The 19665-nt window shown below is 44.3% G+C and overlaps 1 protein-coding gene across 1 annotated transcript in view; it reads left to right on the top strand.

Moving 5' to 3' along the window:
* ARHGEF9 (Cdc42 guanine nucleotide exchange factor 9) overlaps positions 1-19665 on the top strand; it is a 121420-nt gene that overhangs the window by 65865 nt on the left and 35890 nt on the right. Inside the window, exons 3-5 of the mRNA XM_036740336.1 lie at positions 4622-4813; positions 10324-10503; positions 15183-15415. Coding sequence (XP_036596231.1) covers positions 4622-4813; positions 10324-10503; positions 15183-15415 — 605 coding nt within the window. The remainder of the gene's footprint in view (positions 1-4621; positions 4814-10323; positions 10504-15182; positions 15416-19665) is intronic.

The raw sequence follows: 19665 nt of genomic DNA, 5'->3' as shown, positions 1-19665 counted from the left end.
CCTTCCAGAATTTTCCCAGGAATTGGACCTCAAGTTTACAGGTGTAAAGTTTGCACATTCTGTTCTCATCATATTTTGAAAATCATGACAGCACTTGCCTTTCCAGTCTGGCAGTATCTTTCCTGTTTTCCACAATCACGGTAGCTCGATTATTCCATCTGCCAGTTCATTTAGTACCCAAGACATTGGAGTACCCTAGACATAGGAGTATCCTGCTGATCACATCAAGAGAACACAAGCTCAGTACAGAGGAAAGATAGAGCAATAATGGAAGACTTCAATTATTCAGACTTCGCTCTGTCAAATGCAGCTAATCATTTCTCAGCTTGCCTCCCAGATCATCTGATACTTCAAAGCTAAAGGAATCAACAAGGGGAAATTATATTCTGGAGTGGAAATGATGAGAAACTTGTGGGGAAGGGACTGTTCCTGCCTAGAATTCATCTGGGTCAGATGACTAATTCAGCTGGGGCAGTTCTGGAGTTCTCCTACTATATCTCCTCACTTCTGTTGGGAATCTGAATGGCCCTCTCAGCCATATTTTCCTGTCATTTCTGTTGTGGGGGTCATTCTCAGTGACAGAAGAAACAAGAAATCAGTGTTTTACCATGTCAATTGATTCATGAGTTTCCTGTGCCTCCACATTGACTTTGGAATTGTTCCCCTGTGTGTTTTGGGAACTTCATTCTTGAGAAGTTCCTATCCTGCCAGGCCTGGCTTCCCCCATAATTTTGGTCCATGGGATCCTTCCTTTTGAAATCTGCTCTCCTGAAATTTTATGGGCATTTCAGAGAAGATCTCCAACTTTTCTTTACCTTCCCTTTCCCAGACTCTAGGTCCTCAAGTGCATCCCTTAATAAAAGGATTTGTTCTGGAAAACTTGGACTCAGTCAAAAGGCCATACCCAAGGACCTAGAAGGCCACACATGGCCTTAGGTTCTCTACCCCTGCTCTATTCTATTATAATTTCAATGACACTAATGAAAAGGCAGCTGGTGGTGAAGTAGATAAGAGTGTTGGAAGACCTGAATTCAAATATAGCCTTGGGCACTTACTGCCTCCATGATTCTGCTGACTATAGGGGTTGTTTTTGAAATGCTTGATAGAATTCACTTAAATAAGTCAATCTAGGCACAGGGTCCCCTACTTCCACTTTAGGAATAATCTATGACTTACTCAATTTCTGTTTCTGACACCGGGTTATTTTGAAAAAAAAAATCTTATTTTGTTAATCTAGGCATTTTATATGTTAAAAAATTTATCTACTTCATTTAAGTTTTTAGTTTTGTCGGCACATAATTAAGCATAACAGTTTGGGGCAATTGCGTTTATTTCCTCCTAAGTTGTTGGGCCCTCAGTCTTTCATTTCTGAATTTTGGCAATCTGGTTTCCATCTCTCTCTGTTTTTAGAGGGTGGGTGGAAATCAAATTAACTAATGGTCAGTCTATTTATTTTACTCATCTTTAAAGAAAATTAGCTAGTCATCTTATTAATCGTCTCAACAGCTTTTTGTCTTAAATGTGGTTTATATCTTTATTTATATTCAAAATTTCTACTCTTGGGTGTATGTGGGGGGCTATTTATTGAGTTCCAGGGGTTTTTTTTAGGGGTTGCATCTTCAACTCATTGACTTCTTCCTCTCTCTTTGTTAATGTAAGTAAAGTATTTCAAGACAAGATTTCTCCTAAGAGCTGTCTTGGTCATATCTTCTATGTATTGGCAGACTAGCTATCTCACTGTTATCACTTTCTTTGATATAATTATATATTGTGTTTTTGATTTGTACTCTGACCTGCTCATTCTTTAGGATTAAATTGTTTAGTTGCCATTTGAGGCTGAATCCTTTCTTCAGATTTCCCTTATTGATTACACTTTTTTTATTGCATTGTGGTCTGGAAGGAAGAGAAAACTGTTTATGTATACACACCACGTTAGATACTGAGAAAGCCGTGACAATAAAGGACAAAGAATACCATCTGAGACACCAAGAAGATCACAGGAGATAAATTCCAAGAAAGAAACCAGTAATAAAAGCCCTGGCTTCAAATGAGTGACAAAAGTTTATTCAACAAGCAAGAAATACTAGCAGTCTTAATGTAAAGGGGTGATTGGACACACAGGTATCATTGAAACGTGATGGGAGGAAATTCATGACTGGAATATGGCTCTGGAGGAATGTACCTTATTCAAAAAACCCAAGATGGGCAAATAGCAGTGGGGGGAGGGAAGAAGAAGAGTGGTATAGTTAGAAGATATTATTTTTAAAATTTTTTAATTTATTTCTTTTATTTTTAATTATTTATTTCTTTTTTAACATTAAAAAACATTTTGAGTTCCCAATTCTATCCCTCCCCCACCCACTGAGAAGGCAAGCAATATGACATCTACTATACATGTGAAATCATGCAAAACTTATTTCCATATTGGCCATGTTGCAAAAAAGGCGAGAAAAATAAAGTGAGAAAACAATGAGGAAGATATACTCTTAATATATACTGTATATTAAGAAGATAAACTCATGTGAAGAAATTCAGGAAACAGGAGAAATCATAGTGGAGAACATTTGGGTGGAGACCAATAGAAAGAAACAGAAATGATCTAGAGTCTAGGGGTGGCGAACCTGCAGCCTCGAGGCCACATGTGGCCCTCTAGGCCCTCAAGTGTGGCCCTTTGACTGAATCCACACTTCCCAGAACAAATCCTAGACATTGGAGTGATTTGTTCTGTGAAGTGTGGATTCAGTCAAAAGGCTACACTTGAGGACCTAGAGGGGATTTGTTCTAGGATGTTTGGATTCAGTCAAAGGGCCACACTTGAGGACCTAGAGGACCACATGTGGCCTTGAGGCCACAGGCTCCCCACCCCTGGAATAGGGTGTCAAGGGGAAGAAGGTGATCAATGGCTACAGAGATGTCAAGAAAGATAAGGGTTGAGGAAAGATCATTGGATTTGATAATCAAGAGATCACTGGTAATGTTGAAGACAAATTTCAGTTGAATGATGAAGTTGGAAGGCAGACTTCTGTAGAGAGTTCAGAACAAGAGAGGAGAGGAAGTAGAATCATCATTTGTAGGTGGTCTTCTCAAGGAGTTTAGCCACAAAAGGGAAGAGAAATATCATTGACTTGTCTTTGGTATTTGTGGTAGATACATGGATTGATAATTTTTTATATCATCTCAGTTACCCTTTTTTCAGTAGTAATAAGGTCCTTCTTCTCCCCCCCAAGTATTTTTCATCCTTTTCTTTTTTCAGATCAATCCCTCAAGGAGCTCAAAATTATACTATTGCCAGCATGTACCTCCTCTGTGTTTTTTGTGGCCTAGCCCAACTGCTCATCCTGTCTTTGTTTTCTTTAGTGCCATTTTTATTTCCTCACATAGCACGTTAAGGGCTGTGATTGATGTTAGAGTCCAAATGTGGTAGTTGCATTGCCATTGATAGAGAAAATAGTTTGCTATAGAAATCTTGACAGATCTTTTCCATTCTTCATTTTTTCATTGACCTTCCAGTTCCATGCTTCAGTGTTTGCTATGTTTTTGTTTTTGTTGTTCAATTGTGTCTGTCCTTGCTGTTCTTTGCAAAGGTACTGGAGTGGTTTGCCATTTACTTCTCCAGTGGATCACCTTTATGTTAGAACTCTCTACTATGAGCTATGCAAACCCCTACACCATGACAAGGCGTTGTGATCCATAGGCAAACAGAGGTTAAGAGACTTGCCCAAGGTCATACAGCTAGGAAGTTTCTGAGGGTATATTTTAACTCAGGTCTGTCTGACTCCAAGCCCAGTGCCCTATTCCTTGGGCCACCTAGCTGCCTCTAGTGTTTGGTATAATCTGGCCTAAACCAATTCATAGGATCATAGTTGGGTCTCTTGCTAAGCTTTCTGAAAATTTGTTTTTTCCTCTACTTCCTGCTGTTTTATAAGGCAAAACTGCTCATTGTCTTCCATCACCTTCTATTAGACTTTACAAATGAGTTTATCCCTCTAAACCGATGTTGAACTCTTGTAGGGAGATTGTTTTCTAATGCTTTTTGGCCTTTTCTTTGTGGTAACTGATTTATTTCAGTTAGACTTCCTTAGAAAATTGTGACAGTCTATGTTGATATTTGTTCTGTTATCCAGTTCCCATTTTTCAGCATTAGCAGCTTGCTTAAGTATGTCAGGTTGGAGTTGCATCAATTTTATAGCATATCTTCTCATTGTTATCTAATTTGGAAGTGATTTTGATATTTGCTTAAATCACTTAATAGTGTATTATACATAGACTATTGAGATTTAGAAATGACTGCCATGTTGTTTGTTGTAGTCACCAACCACCAAAATATAATCAGTTTTACTTTTTATTATGTTATTTGGCGCTTTTCATGTCTGACACCTCCATTTTCCATCATATAGATGTGTCTTCTGTATAATCACCAAGCTTTTGCTCCTGCCCCTCTTTCTACTCCTAAATCATGTGTTCTAGCATTCTTCCCATCATCCTTCCCTTTGCCCTGATAACACAACTGAAGTAAAGAAGGATTTATTTTGGAGACCCTTACCACAGTTGGTCTTCCAGTGGTTGTTTCTACCAGTTGCCTGGCTTGTAACCCACTCTTGCTCTCTTTTTCTCCTCTTAGCTGTGGGTGAACCAGGAAGACGGTGTGGAGGAAGGGACCAGTGAGGTACAGAATGGGCACCTGGACCCCAATGCCGACTGCCTCTGCCTGGGCAGGTCACTGCAGAACCGGGACCAGATGCGTGCCAATGTCATCAATGAGATCATGAGCACCGAGCGTCACTATATCAAGCACCTCAAAGACATATGTGAGGTAAGCCAGGGATACCCCATAGGTGGCAGAAGGGCAGGGACCTCCTGAATGGGGGTATCTGGGCTCACATACCAGCCCTACCTTTCCTTCATACCTGGAACAAGACATTCTCATTTCCTGGAGGCAATGGTTTTGGTGGAAAGAGCCAGAGGACCTGGATTCAAGCCTCAACCCTAGCAAGTCTAGGTGTGACTTTGGCAACAAAACCTAACTTCCTTGATTCTTAATTTCCACCTCTGGATGGGCCTAAGAGGTGGGAGAAAAGTCCTTTTTATAATCAATTGTTATAGAAATAATCTTTATTCTCTGTGCCTCAACTTCCTCATCTGGAAGATGGAGACAATAATTACCCTTACCAGTGAGCAAATGTGCAGATTCATCTGGGGTCTTGGGACTCCATGGCATGATTCTCTTTCCTCTCACAGTGTGATCTCTCAGGCCAAAGATCATACACAAGCTAAGAGCTTGCTCTGGAATCTGGCTCAGGAAACCACAGCTCTGTTTCAGGGGCTTCTTTCCTCCCCACAGCTTCCCTGTGTGATGAATGAAAAGCCTGAGAGACAGAGTTTCTGAGTAATTAATAACCAATTTTATTGATTAGGCTAGCTGATAAACAACCAATTGACAGTCAGTGTTTTTTCTTAGTAACCAAAGACAAAACCATGGAGATCACTGAATGCTTAAATATCTTGGAAGAGTTGGTGCCCCTGATAGGTGATAATCAGCCCTGATTGGTGAGCAATTAATGAGGGGGTGGACATATTAATGAGGAGGTGGACTAAAAGTCTTCATTCAGCTCCTTCTACTGAGAATGTGACTTGATCATGGGACTCAGTGGCCTCCAGCAATCTGGACAAAGGAATCCACCTCTACCCAGACCACTCTGATTGGTTTTCTCCTTCATAAGCTGGGTTCCCCTAGACTCCAATGGAGGGGTACAATAACAGGGGTTCATTTCCTAAGGGCTGAAATTCACCTAGATTAGATTCTGTGTACATTCGAAACAGAAATATGGTCTTCTAGTTGGGTGGGGTCCTGCCCAAGATCAAGGAGCAAGTACCCAGAGGATTTGGGCAATCTCATCCATCAGCAATGTCCTTTACTGACTGATCTATAGGAACTGGTCCCTAAATGAGGAAATAGAAAGGAAAAACCTCAATCCTAATTTAATAATTGCTTATTAATACAATAGAAAAATAATCACTTCCCTCACTCGCCTTGGCCTCTATCAATAGAGCACAACTCTATAGAAAGAGAGTTACATTTGGAGCCAGTAGGCCCCAGTTTGAACCCAGGCTGACTCCTTCATTTGTATAACCTTGAAATCCTGTTATTTGAATGCTCAGTTAGGGACATGTCATTCATCAGGGGATTCTGGACATGAGGGCAGGCATGGTGACCCATCCCCCAAATCCCCTGACCCAAGGCCTAGGTATTTTTCCCTTTCTCCCCTAACTGTCCCCTGCCTCCTCTTCCTTCTTTCTACCTAATCAATGGTTAACAGCCCCTGTTTCTCTAATGTATCCTAGTTTGCAATAACCTGATCCCCAGCCACCTTCTATGGTTCTAAATGACAGGAGATTCAATGAGCTCCATTGGTATAGGGAGTTTTTCCATTAAGACTTCCCTATACTGATGAAATCACAGGTTGGCCCCTCCTCCATTTGTTGTTGGGTTTTGGGTTTTTTTGTTTTTCATCTTTTTAAACATTTTTTTTCTTTTTAAACTTTGAGTTCCAAATTCTCTCCCTTCTTCCCACACTTACTGAGAAGGCAAGCAGTATGATATCAATTATACGTGTGAAGTCATGCAAAACATATTTCCATATTAGCTATATTTTTTAAAAAAGCGAGAAAAATAAAGAAAGTGAAAAAGTTATGCTTCAGTTTGCACTCAGAGTTCATCAGTTCTCTCTCTGGAGGTGGATAGCATTTTTTCATCATGAGTCCTTTGGAACTGCCTTGGATCATTGTATTGATTAGAGTAGCCAAGTCTTTCACAGTTGATCATCATTACAACATTGTTGTGAGTATGTACAATCATCTCCCAGTTCTTCTCAATTCACTTCACATCAGTTCATATAAGGTCTTACCACGTTTTTCTGAAACTACCCTCCTCATTTTCTACAGCACAATAGTGTAGTCATATGCCATAGCTGGTTTAGCCATTCCCCAATTGATGGGCATCCCCTCAATTTCTAATTCTTTGTCACCACAAAAAGAGCTGCTATAAACATTTTTGTACATATAGGTCCTTTTCCTTTTCCTTTGATCTCTTTGGGATATCAACCTGATAGTGGTATTGCTGGTCAAAAGGTATGCACAGTTTTATAGCCCTTTATTCTCCAGAGTATTTGGACCAGTTCACTACTCCACCATTTCATTATTATGCTGACTTTTTGCTCACCCTCTCCAGCATTTGTCATTTCTGACAGGTATGAAGTGGTACCCCAGGGTTGTTTTAATTTGCCTTTCTCTAATCAGTAGTAATTTAGAGCATTTTTTCATATGACTATAGATAGCTTTGATTTCTTCTTCTGAAAACTGCCTGTTTATATTCTTTGAACATTTATCAGTTGGGGAATGGCTCTTATTTTTATAAATTTGACTCAATTCTATACTCAGCATATATTTGAGAAATGAGGCCTTTATCAGAGAGATTTACTGTAAATTTTGTTATATTATTTCATTGTCTGTGGTATCTTTTAGCATAATGTAGTTTCCCTGATTATCTTTTTTAATTAGGTCTGTTTTTACTTTTGCTTTGTCTGACATCATGATTGCTATCCCTATCTTTTTTACTTCAGCTGAAGCATATTAGATTCTGCTCCAGCCCCTTATTTTTACTATGTATATGTCTTTCCGTTTCAAGTGTGTCTCTCGTAGACAACATGTTGGTAGATTCTGGTTTCTTATCCATTGTGCTATCTTCTTCCATTTTATGGGTGAGCTCATCCCATTCACATTCACCAACTGTATATTTCCCTCTATCCCATTTTCTCCTGTTTCTTCCTCCCCTTTTTTATCCTGTCACTCCTAACCACTGCCTCCCTTAATTTGTCCTCCCTCTTATTCCCCCTCCTCCCTTTCTCATATCCCTTTCTTCTCCTATTTCCCTATTGGGTAAGATAGATTTCTATACCCAACTGAGTGTGTGCATGTATTCTTCCCTCTTTGAACCAACTCTGATGAGAGTGAGGTTCAAGTATTGCCTGCTACTCTCCCATTTTCTCCTCCAGTGTAAAAGCCCTTCCTTGCATACCTCTTTTATGTAAAGAAGCTTTCAACATTCTATATCTCCCTTCTCCCTTCTTCTAGTACTTCCCTCTTTCTCACCCCTTCATTTTTTCTTTTTTTTGGAAATCATTCCAATCTAATCAACTAAAATCTATGCCTTCTGTCTATGTCACCTCCTTTTAACTGCCCTAATAATGATAAGGTTCCTAGGAATTACATTTATCATCTTTGGAATAAACAGTTTAACTTTATTGCATCCCTTATGATTACTCTTTCATATTTACCTTTTTATGCTTCTCTTGAGTCTTCTGTTTGAAAGTCAGATTTTCTATTCAGCTCTGGTATTTTCATCAAGAATGCTTGAAGGTCCTCTATTTCATTAAATACCCATTTTTCCCCTGAAGAATTACACTCAGTTTTGCTCGATAGGTTATTCTTCATTGTAATCCTAGCTCCTTTGCCTTCCTGAATCATATTCCAAGCCCTCTGCTTCTTTAAAGTGGAAGCTGCTAATTCTTGTGTAATCCTGACTGTGGATCCATGATATTTGAATATTTTCTTTCTGGCTGCTTAAAGTATTTTCTCCTTGACCTGGGAGCTCTGGAATTTGGCTATAATATTCCTGGGAGTTTTCATTGTGGGATCTCTTTCAGGAGGTAATTGTTAGATTCTTTCAGTTTCTATTTTGCCCTCAGGATCTAAACTATTGGGACAGTTTTCCTTGATAATTTCTGGAAACATGATGTCTAAGTTCTTTCTTTGACAATGGCTTTGAGGTAGTCTAATAATTCTAAAATTATCTCTCCTGGCTCTATTTTCCAAGTCAGTTGTTTTTCCAATAAAATAATTCATATTTTCTTCTATTTTTTCATTCTCTTGACTTTGTTGTATTGTTTCTTGATGTCTTATGGAGTCATTAGCTTCCACTGGCCAATTCTAATTTTTAAGGAATTATTTTCTTCATTGAGATTTTATAACTCGTTTTCTATTTGACCATTTCTGCTTTTTAAGGAGTTCTTTTCTTCAGTGAATTTTTGTACCTCTTTTACCATTTGGCTTATTCTACTTTTTAAGGAATTCTCTTCAGTGGATTTTTGTGTCTCTTTTATCATTTGGTCGAGTCTGTTTTTAAAGGTGTAATTTTTTTTCATTTGCACTGCTTTTACCAAGCTGTTAATCCTCTTTTTATAATTTTCTTGGATCACTCTCATTTCTTTCCCCAGTTTTTCCTCTACCACTCTTACCTTTTCCTTTAATTTCCAGGAATTCTTGTTGGGTTTGGGTCCAGTTAACATTTTTCTTTGATGCTTTGCTTTTAGCTGTTTTCACTTTGTTTCCTTCTTCTGAGTTTATGCCTTGTTATTCCCTGTCACTGTAGCTCTCTTTTTATGGTCAAATTCTTTTTTTTTTTTTTTTTTTTTTTTAGGTATTTGCTAATTTTCCCAGCCTGTTTTTTGACTTTGAACTTTATGTTAAAGTTGGCTTCTGCTTAGACCGTGCCAAACTCCGGGCTCTTTTATGCTGCAATTTTCAGAGCTAGTTCTGGGGGTCTGCAAGTCTTTGGTATTTTCAAGGTGTTGTGATCTGGGTTTCACTCTCTCCTGGTCTGTGCTCTAGTCTTTACCCAGGAAGGGCCCCTGGTCCCTTGCAGCTACAAGTGTTAGTATTCCCCTTAGCCCTGGAATGGAGACCAGGGCCCCTGTTTCCTTGTGACTGACCACAAGCACTCTTTTCCACCCTGGAACTATGACCCAGAACTGTGTATAGGCAGTAATGTTGTCAATCAGTGCCAGCTGAACCCAGTGCCAGCAAAGGGTCCCCTGTAATCTCTTTTTGACCAGTTGTCCAACCCCCTCACCAACTTTGGGCTGAGAGTCCCTGAAACTGCTGCTGCTACAGCTGCCATTGCTATTATCACAGAAGCAGGCTCTGGACAGACCTCTACTCTGGGTTCACTCACTTCTCCTGCTGGCCTCTTAAGTTTTCTTAGGTGGGAAAAATGTCTCACAGTGGTCTTTTTTTGCCTCTGCCACTACAAAATTGGATTTGAGGTATTATTTTAAAGTTGTTTGGAGGGGAATGTTGGGAGAGTTCAGCTGGGTGGCAGTCCCTAATTTGCCAGCTTGCCTCCACCCTCCACCCTCCATTGGTTCAATTGGATGGCCTGAAGGATTCTGGAATGGAGTCTGGCCTGTTACAAAGGGGAGAGAGGTGTTCAGCTGGCTGGCTCTCCCTGGGTAGCCCTTTGTCAATGTGTTCTTCCTTCTTGTGCAGGGTTACTTGAAACAGTGCCGGAAGAGGCGGGATATGTTCAGTGATGAGCAGCTGAAGGTGATTTTTGGCAACATCGAGGACATCTACCGGTTTCAGATGGGCTTTGTGCGTGACTTGGAGAAGCAGTACAATAATGAGGATCCACACCTCAGTGAGATTGGGCCCTGCTTCCTGGAGCATGTGAGTCCCTGTGGGTCCACTCACCTTAACCTGGGTGGAGAGGAGAGGTAGAGGGCTCAGGAGGCTCAGGAGGGCCATGCCACACTCCCTCCTGGCCTACATTTCAGACCTGCTTAGCATAAAGCAGTAGCAAGTGGTTCAAGCTCAGGCTCAGCCAGGCTGGGGATAGCGGGGGTGGGAGTGGGGACTGACCCCATTTCCCAGCTCTCTTCCTCATTGCCCCTGTGACCTTGGGCAAGTCCCCTCCTTGTTCTACACCTGGATTTGTCTGTGAAATGGAGCCACAGTTGAAGCAGCATGTGATAGCATGCTGTCTGTGTGACCCCACATAGTCCAATAACTTCTCCGGACATTAGTTTCCTAAGGTTGGTTGGACAACAGTACCTTGAAGGACCTTTCCAGCTCAGACCAACGACTTAATGAAACAGAGCCCTAGAGGGAACCAGGAGTCTGGTAGCCTCCCCATAAATATTCCCCCGACCCCATCTCTGCCCTTTCTCAGACAACAGGGGGAAGACCAATGTCAGCCCGCATCAGTGCCTTGCCCCTGGTGGCCACTTTCATAACAATTTGGAGTTGGTGTCGCTGTAGTTACATGCATCCCTTAATCTCCCCTGCTAATGTAGGGGTCAAATGGTCTGGATGACCCAATGTTGCTAATAACCCCCAAAGAATCTCCATTTAGCTCAAGCAGGCACTGTTTGATTTGGTTTTTAATCAGGATATTGACCAACCTAACAACTTTGTTCCCAAAGCTGTCTTTCCTGAGCACTTGTAGACAGGCCATGGTAATTAGGGCCAGACACAGTCTGGGGGTCCTTAGAGAAATCCCAAATTCAAGTTGAACAAACACTTGATACACAGGTCAGGCTCCAGGGAATCATAGTCTAAGGGGGAGGGGGAGGGGAAATGGATGTGCAGCTAAATTACTACTGTGATACAGTGGCCAGAGCACTTGGTTTGGAGTAAGGACTATCTGGGTTCAAATTCTACCTCTGACACTAGCTGGGTCACCTTGGGCAAGTCACTTCACTACCCTCAGCCTAGGTTTCCTTCTATAAATGAGGGGATGGGACATGATGGCCTCTAAGGTCCCTTTCGGCTCAAAATCTATGTTCTAGAGCTGGAAGCTAGAACAGAGCTGGAAGCTAGACTAGACTGTCTAGTCTAACCCCTAGAATTTTACAGAGAAGGAAACCTAGTAATTTTGCCAAATTCACAGAAGTAGTAAACATGCAAAGTGGGAATTAACCCAGGTCCTCATACTTTCCAGGGTTCGTTCCTTGGTCCCTTTCTGCCTCCTACATTGTTCCTCCTTCCTTCTTTCATAAACCTGGAAAGCTACAGGGCCTCTTGCTCTAGGCCTCTTCCCTGAGGGAGATTAAAGGACTGTTTTAACTGAGGCTGGTTAGAACCTCACAGAGGTCTAGGTAGCCTCCCTGGAATGTCTCACTTTGGGGTGGGTAGCTAGATAAGGTGATGTCCAGGCTCACCATGAGCTTGCTGAAGCATTGGAGTTAGGAGATCCTCAGCGATGGCTTGACCTCCCCAGTCCAGAAGGCCGTCTCAGCTGGGGGAGTTGCAGGAGACAAATGTTTTGACAATGCTCTGTGCTCCGCCTCAAAATGTGGCCTCTCATCATCTGTATGAGCACCTCCCCAACTTCGGCCATAGCTGTGAATTCTTTCTGCCCACCCCTCCCCCAAACCATGGCCTTAGTTACCCTGAAAATTTGGACTTAGCATGCAGTAGGTGTTTAGTAAATGCTCATTGCCTAATCTCTTGGCAAGTGAGACAGATTGCTGGAGTGAGACAAACTGTAACATCCCTGCCCCATAGCGGAGATAGAGCCAGTCTCCATCAGTGCTTAGGGCGAAGGTTAGAAGCCTCCTGGGCCAAGAGGAGGGTCCAAATGGCATGCTGTATGAGGCCAGGATTTGTAGGGCATTTCAACCCAAAGGTCGGATAGGAGAAGGGGGGTGTTCATAGCAGCAGTCAAAAGTCAGGGAGGCCAGCATGGGTTAAATGAGGAAGCATCACCCATTGGCAACACGGGATTGGGAAGGGCCCCTGGAGTCAGAAGACCTAAGAGAGAGAGGAGAGGGAGTAGAAATCTGATCCCACCCCCAATGCTTCATACCTGAGTAACCAAGTCATTTCCCCTCCCTGGGACTCAGTTTCCTTTTCTGTAAAATAAAATGTAGTGGTATGAGATGGCCTGAGTTCCCTATCAGCCCTAGATCTAGCCCCAAGAGGGAGCTTCATCTCGTACTGTCAGACTCTAAACAGAACTGATCCCTGTGGCCTCCAGGTTGACTTTGAAAACCACAAATGAACATTCCCTCGGTATTGTATTTTTACTATTTTGTTAAACATTTCCTAGCGACATTTCAATTTGGTTGGGGCTGTGCTCAGTGCTGTAGGGCACTTGCAGGCTGCCAGGCAGGTAGTGAGCTTGACACCTCTGGCTCAGATCCCAGAATCCTAGAGTGTTCAAGCTACAAGGGACCTCTGAGGCCATCTCCTCCAACGCTTTCTTTTTACAGTGAAGGAGACTGAGGCCTGGAGAGAGGGAAAGGGGCTTGGCCAAGGTCACCACAAGTAAGATTTGAACCCAGTACCTCTGACCCCAAATCAGGTGCTCTTCCAGTCACACCACTACACTATTCATTAGCTCAATATACTAATTATCTTCAGCCCTCCAGCTCTTCCCACAACCTGCTGGCCATGGTCTCCTTCCACCCTTCCTTGTTTGTATGCTGGGGCTCTGGTACCCTAGCAAATACCCAGGGGGCATAGCCTTTTCTATGCTCTGAAGGAGGCTGGGAAGTGCCACCTCCATCTGAGCCCAAGTGTGCTCAAGCATCCCAGAAAAGAGGCCTAGGCTCAGTCAGGAAGCATTAGATTGGCCAGTGAAAACCAAGCGGTGGCCTCTTGTCCAGGGCTTCTGACCCTCTGTTGTGTCCTGGGGCCCCCCACTCCTTGGGCATTCCTTCTAGTGATGTCTATGGACCCTTTCTTAGAATCAGGTTTTTAGATGCATAAAATAAAATACAGAGGACTGCAAAGGAAGCCAGTTATATCAAAATATGGTTGTGTGTTTTTAAAAGCCAAGTTCATCGAGCTCAGGTTGATGATCCTTGGGGACCTTTCCTGCAGGAGCTGTACAGTAGGAGGCAAACAGGAGGGTGGGAAGGAAGGAGGAGGAGGAGGAATGGGGCTGGAACCAAGGTCATGGCCAACCTGCCTGGCCTGGAAGCTAGCTGCAAAGCTGCCTTAGGGCTAAAGAGCATTGTGCCCACCTAGCCTAAATGGGCTATGATGGTGGACCCCTAGAAAGGGGAAAAAGAAGAAGAATTCAGCAGGCATCCTCAAGGGTATGAGGATTCTCATTGCCCTGACACTGTAAACCCCTCTGGGTGACTTGCCAAGAGCCTAGATGGAGCCAGAGGACCTGTGTTCCAATCCTGCATCTGCTCATTTCTCCCAGTTTGCCCTTGGCCATTCTCCTTCTCTGGGACTCATTTTCCCCCTCTGTAAAAGGAGAGGATTGGACAAGATGGCGTTCCAATTCTCAAGCCCACCTCTCCATCCCAGTTTCTTCCCCCTTCAATCTGCCCTCAGTTTCCTTTTGATTTTTTTAGTTTAAAAAAAGAGACTTTGATACTCATTGGATAGTTCCAAGTCAGGTTCTCATCCTTGTAAGAAGGGATTTGGAGGGTACAGTAAGTCAAAAGAGCCCTGAATTTACAGTCAGAAGACCTGCTTTTGGAAGAGTCATGGCCTTGCCAACTTTTTCCCAACTGGATTTGGGGCAAATCCCTTCCTGTCTCTGGGCCTCAGTTTCTTTTTCTGTAAAATTAAGGGCTCGGAGTAGTGGCTTCTGAGGTCTACATGTGCGATTTCTATGTGTGACCTTAAGTCTCTTTCCCTCTCTGTTTCCCAGGGGCTTGGACTCAATGGCCTCTGAGGTCTTTTCTATCTCTGCCATTCCATGAACCTATGATTTAAGGGTATTATTGCTTGAAGGCAGGGGGTGGGAAGTGAACAAAATAGTTTCTCATGCCCTTGACCCTGAGGATACAGGTGTAGTCTTTTCAACATATTGGCTCCATGTTACCCAGAGTTGCAGGGCCCAGAACTCAGCCCAGACACCTGTGGGCATTTCTTAAGAGCATGTTCTCTCTCTAGGAGCCCCAAAGTGAATAGAGATGGTCTGGGGTGGGGTGGGGGGTGAGGCTCACAGCCTTTGAAGCCAGAAGAAGGAGGCGTCAGTGGGGTCTCTAGCACACGATTTCTTATTGAGGCCCTCCTTTACCTTTTGTGTCATGGACCCCTTTGGCAGTCTGCTGAAGCCAGTGCATCTATTCTTAGAATAATATCTTTAAATGAATAAATAAAATCTATAAGGAAACCAGTCATATTACAATACAGTTATCAAATATTTTTCCAGCAACTTCAGGGACCACCAGTTAAGAACTTATGCTATAGTATAAAGAGTACTGGAATGGGTAACTACAAAATCCTTGAACAAGTCCTTTTCCCTGCCTGAGCCTCAGTTTCCCCTTTTGTACATTGGAGGGAGTTGAACTACTTGACCTCTAAGGTCCCTTCCCAGTACACTAATCCAAGAGTCTCACATTGCCTCCTCCACTTGCCTTGTTTCTTTCACCCTGCAGCAAGATGGCTTTTGGATCTATTCGGAATATTGTAACAACCACCTGGACGCGTGCATGGAGCTCTCCAAGTTGATGAAGGATGGCCGCTACCAGCACTTCTTCGAAGCTTGCCGCCTGCTGCAGCAGATGATTGACATTGCCATTGATGGCTTCCTCCTGACCCCTGTGCAGAAAATCTGCAAATATCCACTACAGCTGGCAGAACTCCTGAAGTACACAGCCCAGGACCACAGGTAAGCTGCCTGATCTGTGCAGGTTGGCAGCCTACTAGGGTACTACCACAGTATAGGACAGTAGGCTGGAGGCCCTCCACCAAGTAGAGCCACTCTGAGGGTAAAATGGGAAGTTTTGAAGGATACTTTATGAATGCCTGCATTCTAGTGCTAGCTCAAGCTGCAGGACCTTGGGCAAATTGATCTCCCTTTCTGAGTTTCTTTCTTGGGCACCATGAAAATGGGCATCATGATGGCTATACTGCCTGCCTCACTGGGGAGTTAGGAAGAGCAAATGAAACAATGTGAAAGTACTTGAGAAAAGTGTGTTATAAACATGAGTACTAATATTACTTCCATACTCTGCTGCCATCTAGCCTGTTCGACCTTGGATAAGAAACTTAACCTTACTAGGTCATTGTTTCCTCTTCTGAAAAATGACTGAGCTGAACTTTAACAATGGGTTTTCAGTCAGAAAACAAGGGTTTCAAATCCTAACTTTGTTACTACATGTGTGACCTTGGACAAGTCACTTCAACTATAAAATAAGGGAGTTAGTGTCAGTGACCTCTGAGGTCTCTTCCAGCTCTAGATTTGTGATCCAATATGTAACCTTGGGCAAGTCATTTAACTCTCAGCCTCAGTTTCCTTCTCTATAAAAGGAGGGAGTTGGTTGGGCCTTCCAGTTCTGCTTTCTGTGTTCTAAGGGCCCTCCCAGCCCTGACGTTCCCTGTCCTAAGACCCCTTCCACCTCTGACATTCCCTGCTAAAGTCATTCCCAGTCCTCACATTTCATGTTGTGAGGATCCTCTCATAGGTTGGACATTTTATGTCCTAAAATCCCTCCCAACCCCTATCCTAAGGTTCCTTCCATCTCTGACATTCCAAGAGTCTTTCTTCTAGCTTTGACATTGTGTGTTCTAAGGCCCCTCCCAGCTCTGGCATTCTTGGAGTACATGGGATCAAGTCTGTGACCTCGGCCTTGTTAGTACTGTACACCACTTTGAGCTGAGCTAATCAGCTCAGACTAAACAAGCCAAGGGGAAGGAGGTGTTTCTCTTCCCCCTCAGCCTCCTGTCTGATTCTCATTAGGCCCACTGCCTGCTTTGCTTTGGGCCCATTGTCTGATTTCCTCTGGGCTGCCTTTCAGCACTGGACATTGAAGGCCTCTGTGATTTGGTTTACGTGAAGGAACTGGAATCCTTCATTTCTTCCCTCCCCTGCTCCTCCTGGCCAGCCCCAGCCCCATGACATGTGTCAGCCCTCCAGAATCCTGCTGCCATTGTGTCCCCATGTTGGAATGCTCTGCATAGAACCAGGCCTCTGAGGCCTGGCCTCCCCCTGTGGCCCACCTGAGCAGAGAGCTCCTGAGTGGATTTGGAGGTGCTTACATCTCCCTTGAACACACCCAGCCCAGAGCCCAGCTTGAAGGCATCCAGGAACTTGTGTTCCTCCACCACATTCCTTGTCTTTTTATGGAAGATGTGAAATGAATCTGCTGCTTCCTACTCTGGAGCTCTTTCTATTTAGGAGGCAGCATGGTAGAGGAGACACCTTAGGCCTAGGGGCCAAAGGAGCTGAGGTAGAGTCCTGGGTCTGCCTCTCTCTGGTTGTGTGGCCTTGTCCAGGGTGCTGCCCTTCTCTGGGCTCTAGCTTCTCCATAAGTAAAAGGACAGGCTTGGCCTAGATCATCTGGAAGGTACCCTAAGCCACCTCTGACATTGCATGTTCTCAGTTCCACAGACTCTAGCAGATCTTTTCACCTGGAAGGGTTTTTGATTTGTTTGGGTTTTGCTTCAGATAGTTCCCCATTTTCCTTCAGCTATTCCTACTGAAGGTGTTACCATCTTTTCTGGTCTTTGTCTCTCTATCTATCTGTCTCTCTCTCAATCTCTCTGTCTCTCTCTCTCTCTGTCTCTTTCTCTGTCTCTCTATTTCTGTCTCTCTGTCTCTTTGTCTCTGTCTGTCTCTGTCTCTGACTCTCTCTTCTTTCTCTGTCTCTTTGTCTCTCTCTTTCTGTCTGTCTCTCTGTCTCTGGCTCTCTGTCTGTCTCTCTATTTCTCTCTGTTTCTGTCTCTTTCTCCCTCCTCTCCCTTTCTCTGACTCCTCTCTGTTTCTGTCTCCTGTCTTTTTCTCCCTCTCCTCATTTCTCTCTCCCTTTTTTCCTCTCTTCCCCTTCCCCTTCCTGAGTGCTATTGCCTCTTGCTCCCTGCTCAAGCAGTGGTTGCTGGTCTTTCCCTTGGGTGGCTAGAGAGGCCACAATGACTCATGGTGGAAGCTGCCTGAAAGGTGATGGTTTATGGGACTGTGCAGCAGAATTAGCCAGGGTCAGGCCTGGGCTCCTGCCTGAGGGACTGTCACAGGCTCAGCCAAAAACAGCTGCCTTACACTTCTTCAGTCAGAGCACCTAAGTGCAAATATTTCCCATCAATCTTCTCTGTTGAATGAGGGGGTTGACCTACCTGGCCTCTGAGGTCTCTTCCAACTCTTGATCTAGGATGCTCTAATCCTATGACACTCCTGAGGGCACTGAACTTGAAGTTAGAAAGACCTGGGTTCAAATGCTGCCTCAGATACTGGTTGTATGACCTTGGCTTAAGTCCCTTCCCCTCCCTGGGCCTCAGTTTTTCCTCATCTATAAAATGACAGAGTTGCACCTTGTGGCCTCCAGTGTGCTTTCCATCTCTCCATCTCAGATCTTATAAATGTGTTTTTCAGGAGGGGACTCATACCTTCCAACAGCAGTTTGAGGCTTTAAGAGGCCCTCAGGTCCTCCAAGCCTCCATTGGCCAGCAGAGTCCCAGCCCCAGCTGGCCCATGAGAAGCAAAGATTATGAAACCTGGGCAAGACCTTAGACATCATCGGGCCCCAACACAAGCCCCCCATTGGAGAGAGGAAGACAGTGAGCCACAGGGAAGGGACAGGAATGGCTCACTGTCTTCTAGCAGGACTCAGTGGCTGAGACTTACAATTCTAACTGCAAACCTTCCTCAAAACTCTTCTGGGTGTGGTCACGGATTGGCTGTCTCCTGCTCAAGGCTGCCTTAAGGAGTTTATAGTCTAGACCAGGAGTGAGGAACCTTCAGCCTTGAGGTCACATGTGGCCCTCTAGGTCCTCAAGTGCAGCCCTTTGACTGAATCCAAACTTCACAGAACAAATCCTCTTAAGAAAAGAATTTGATCTGTCAAACTTGGACTCAGTCCAAAGGCTGCACCCAAGGACCTATAAGGCCACATGTGGCCCCGAGGCTGCAGGTTCCCCAGCCCTGGTGGTCCAAGCATATGAAAACACCCCAGCTTAAGTGTGGGCATCTAGGTGACCAAGTAGATAGAGTTCAGCCCTGTGTTCACAGTAGGGCAGTGGCTAGGTCCAAGTGTCTGTGCTGGTTAGGCTCTGGAGTCCTGGTGGGTGGGTGGCTGGCTGGCTGGCTGGCTGGATGGCTGGAATGAAGTCAAGCCAGAGGGCTCAGTGACTGAAGTAAGTAACCCAGGCAGCTAGCTGTGCCAGAGGTGCAGACAGAGCACTATGTAAAGAGTGGTGGAGCAAGCTGTTCTCAACTGGAGGTGAGGTCAGGCATGGGGAACAGAAAGGCCCAGAGGGCAGAGAGTGTATTGGACCATGATGGAGGAGGTAAATAGAATGGAACCTGGGCCCCAGGGCAAAGGGACTAGCTAGGGAGGGGGAAGGGGAAGAAGCCAGCCTATATTTCCTCACCTAATGGTCATACATTTTTACCCATTTTTTTTCAACCCATAGAGGAAAAAGTGTGGGTGGGGAGAAAGCAGCTCTTATATTTAGAAACTAGTTTGGGGTGGGGGGATGTGGGGTGTATCCTCCCCCAGGCCAATCAGTGTGAGCCTCAGGGAAGAGTCCAGGGCTTCAGACCACATCTATTCCTTCTGGCCGCCCACAAGGCATCCTCATTCCAGGATCTGCTGAGAAAATCCAGATGTTCCAGTTGCTATAGGGACTGTAGAGGCAGTGGATTGGGGTGGGGGTGACATTCATTCACATCATGTGGGCTGTGTTAGGGAAGAAGAGAATCTGGCAAGAAGAAATGCTGGATAGACACCCTCCCTTGCCACTGACCCTGGGGTGGTGGGAGAGTGAGTGCCTGGGACTTTGGGAGCCAGCTGCCGCAGGCTCCAGAGAGCTCCTAGGGGCTGGTCTCCTTCCTATCAATCAGGTCTTAACTCCCAGTGGTTCAGCTCAATTTGCTGCTAGGGCTGGGAGGACTTCCTCCAGGTGTAACGGTCACAGGCCTTCCTT

Source organism: Trichosurus vulpecula, chromosome X (assembly GCF_011100635.1).
Source record: "Trichosurus vulpecula isolate mTriVul1 chromosome X, mTriVul1.pri, whole genome shotgun sequence".
Lineage (NCBI taxonomy): Eukaryota > Metazoa > Chordata > Mammalia > Diprotodontia > Phalangeridae > Trichosurus > Trichosurus vulpecula.
This window is presented reverse-complemented; position numbering and strand designations above follow the sequence as displayed.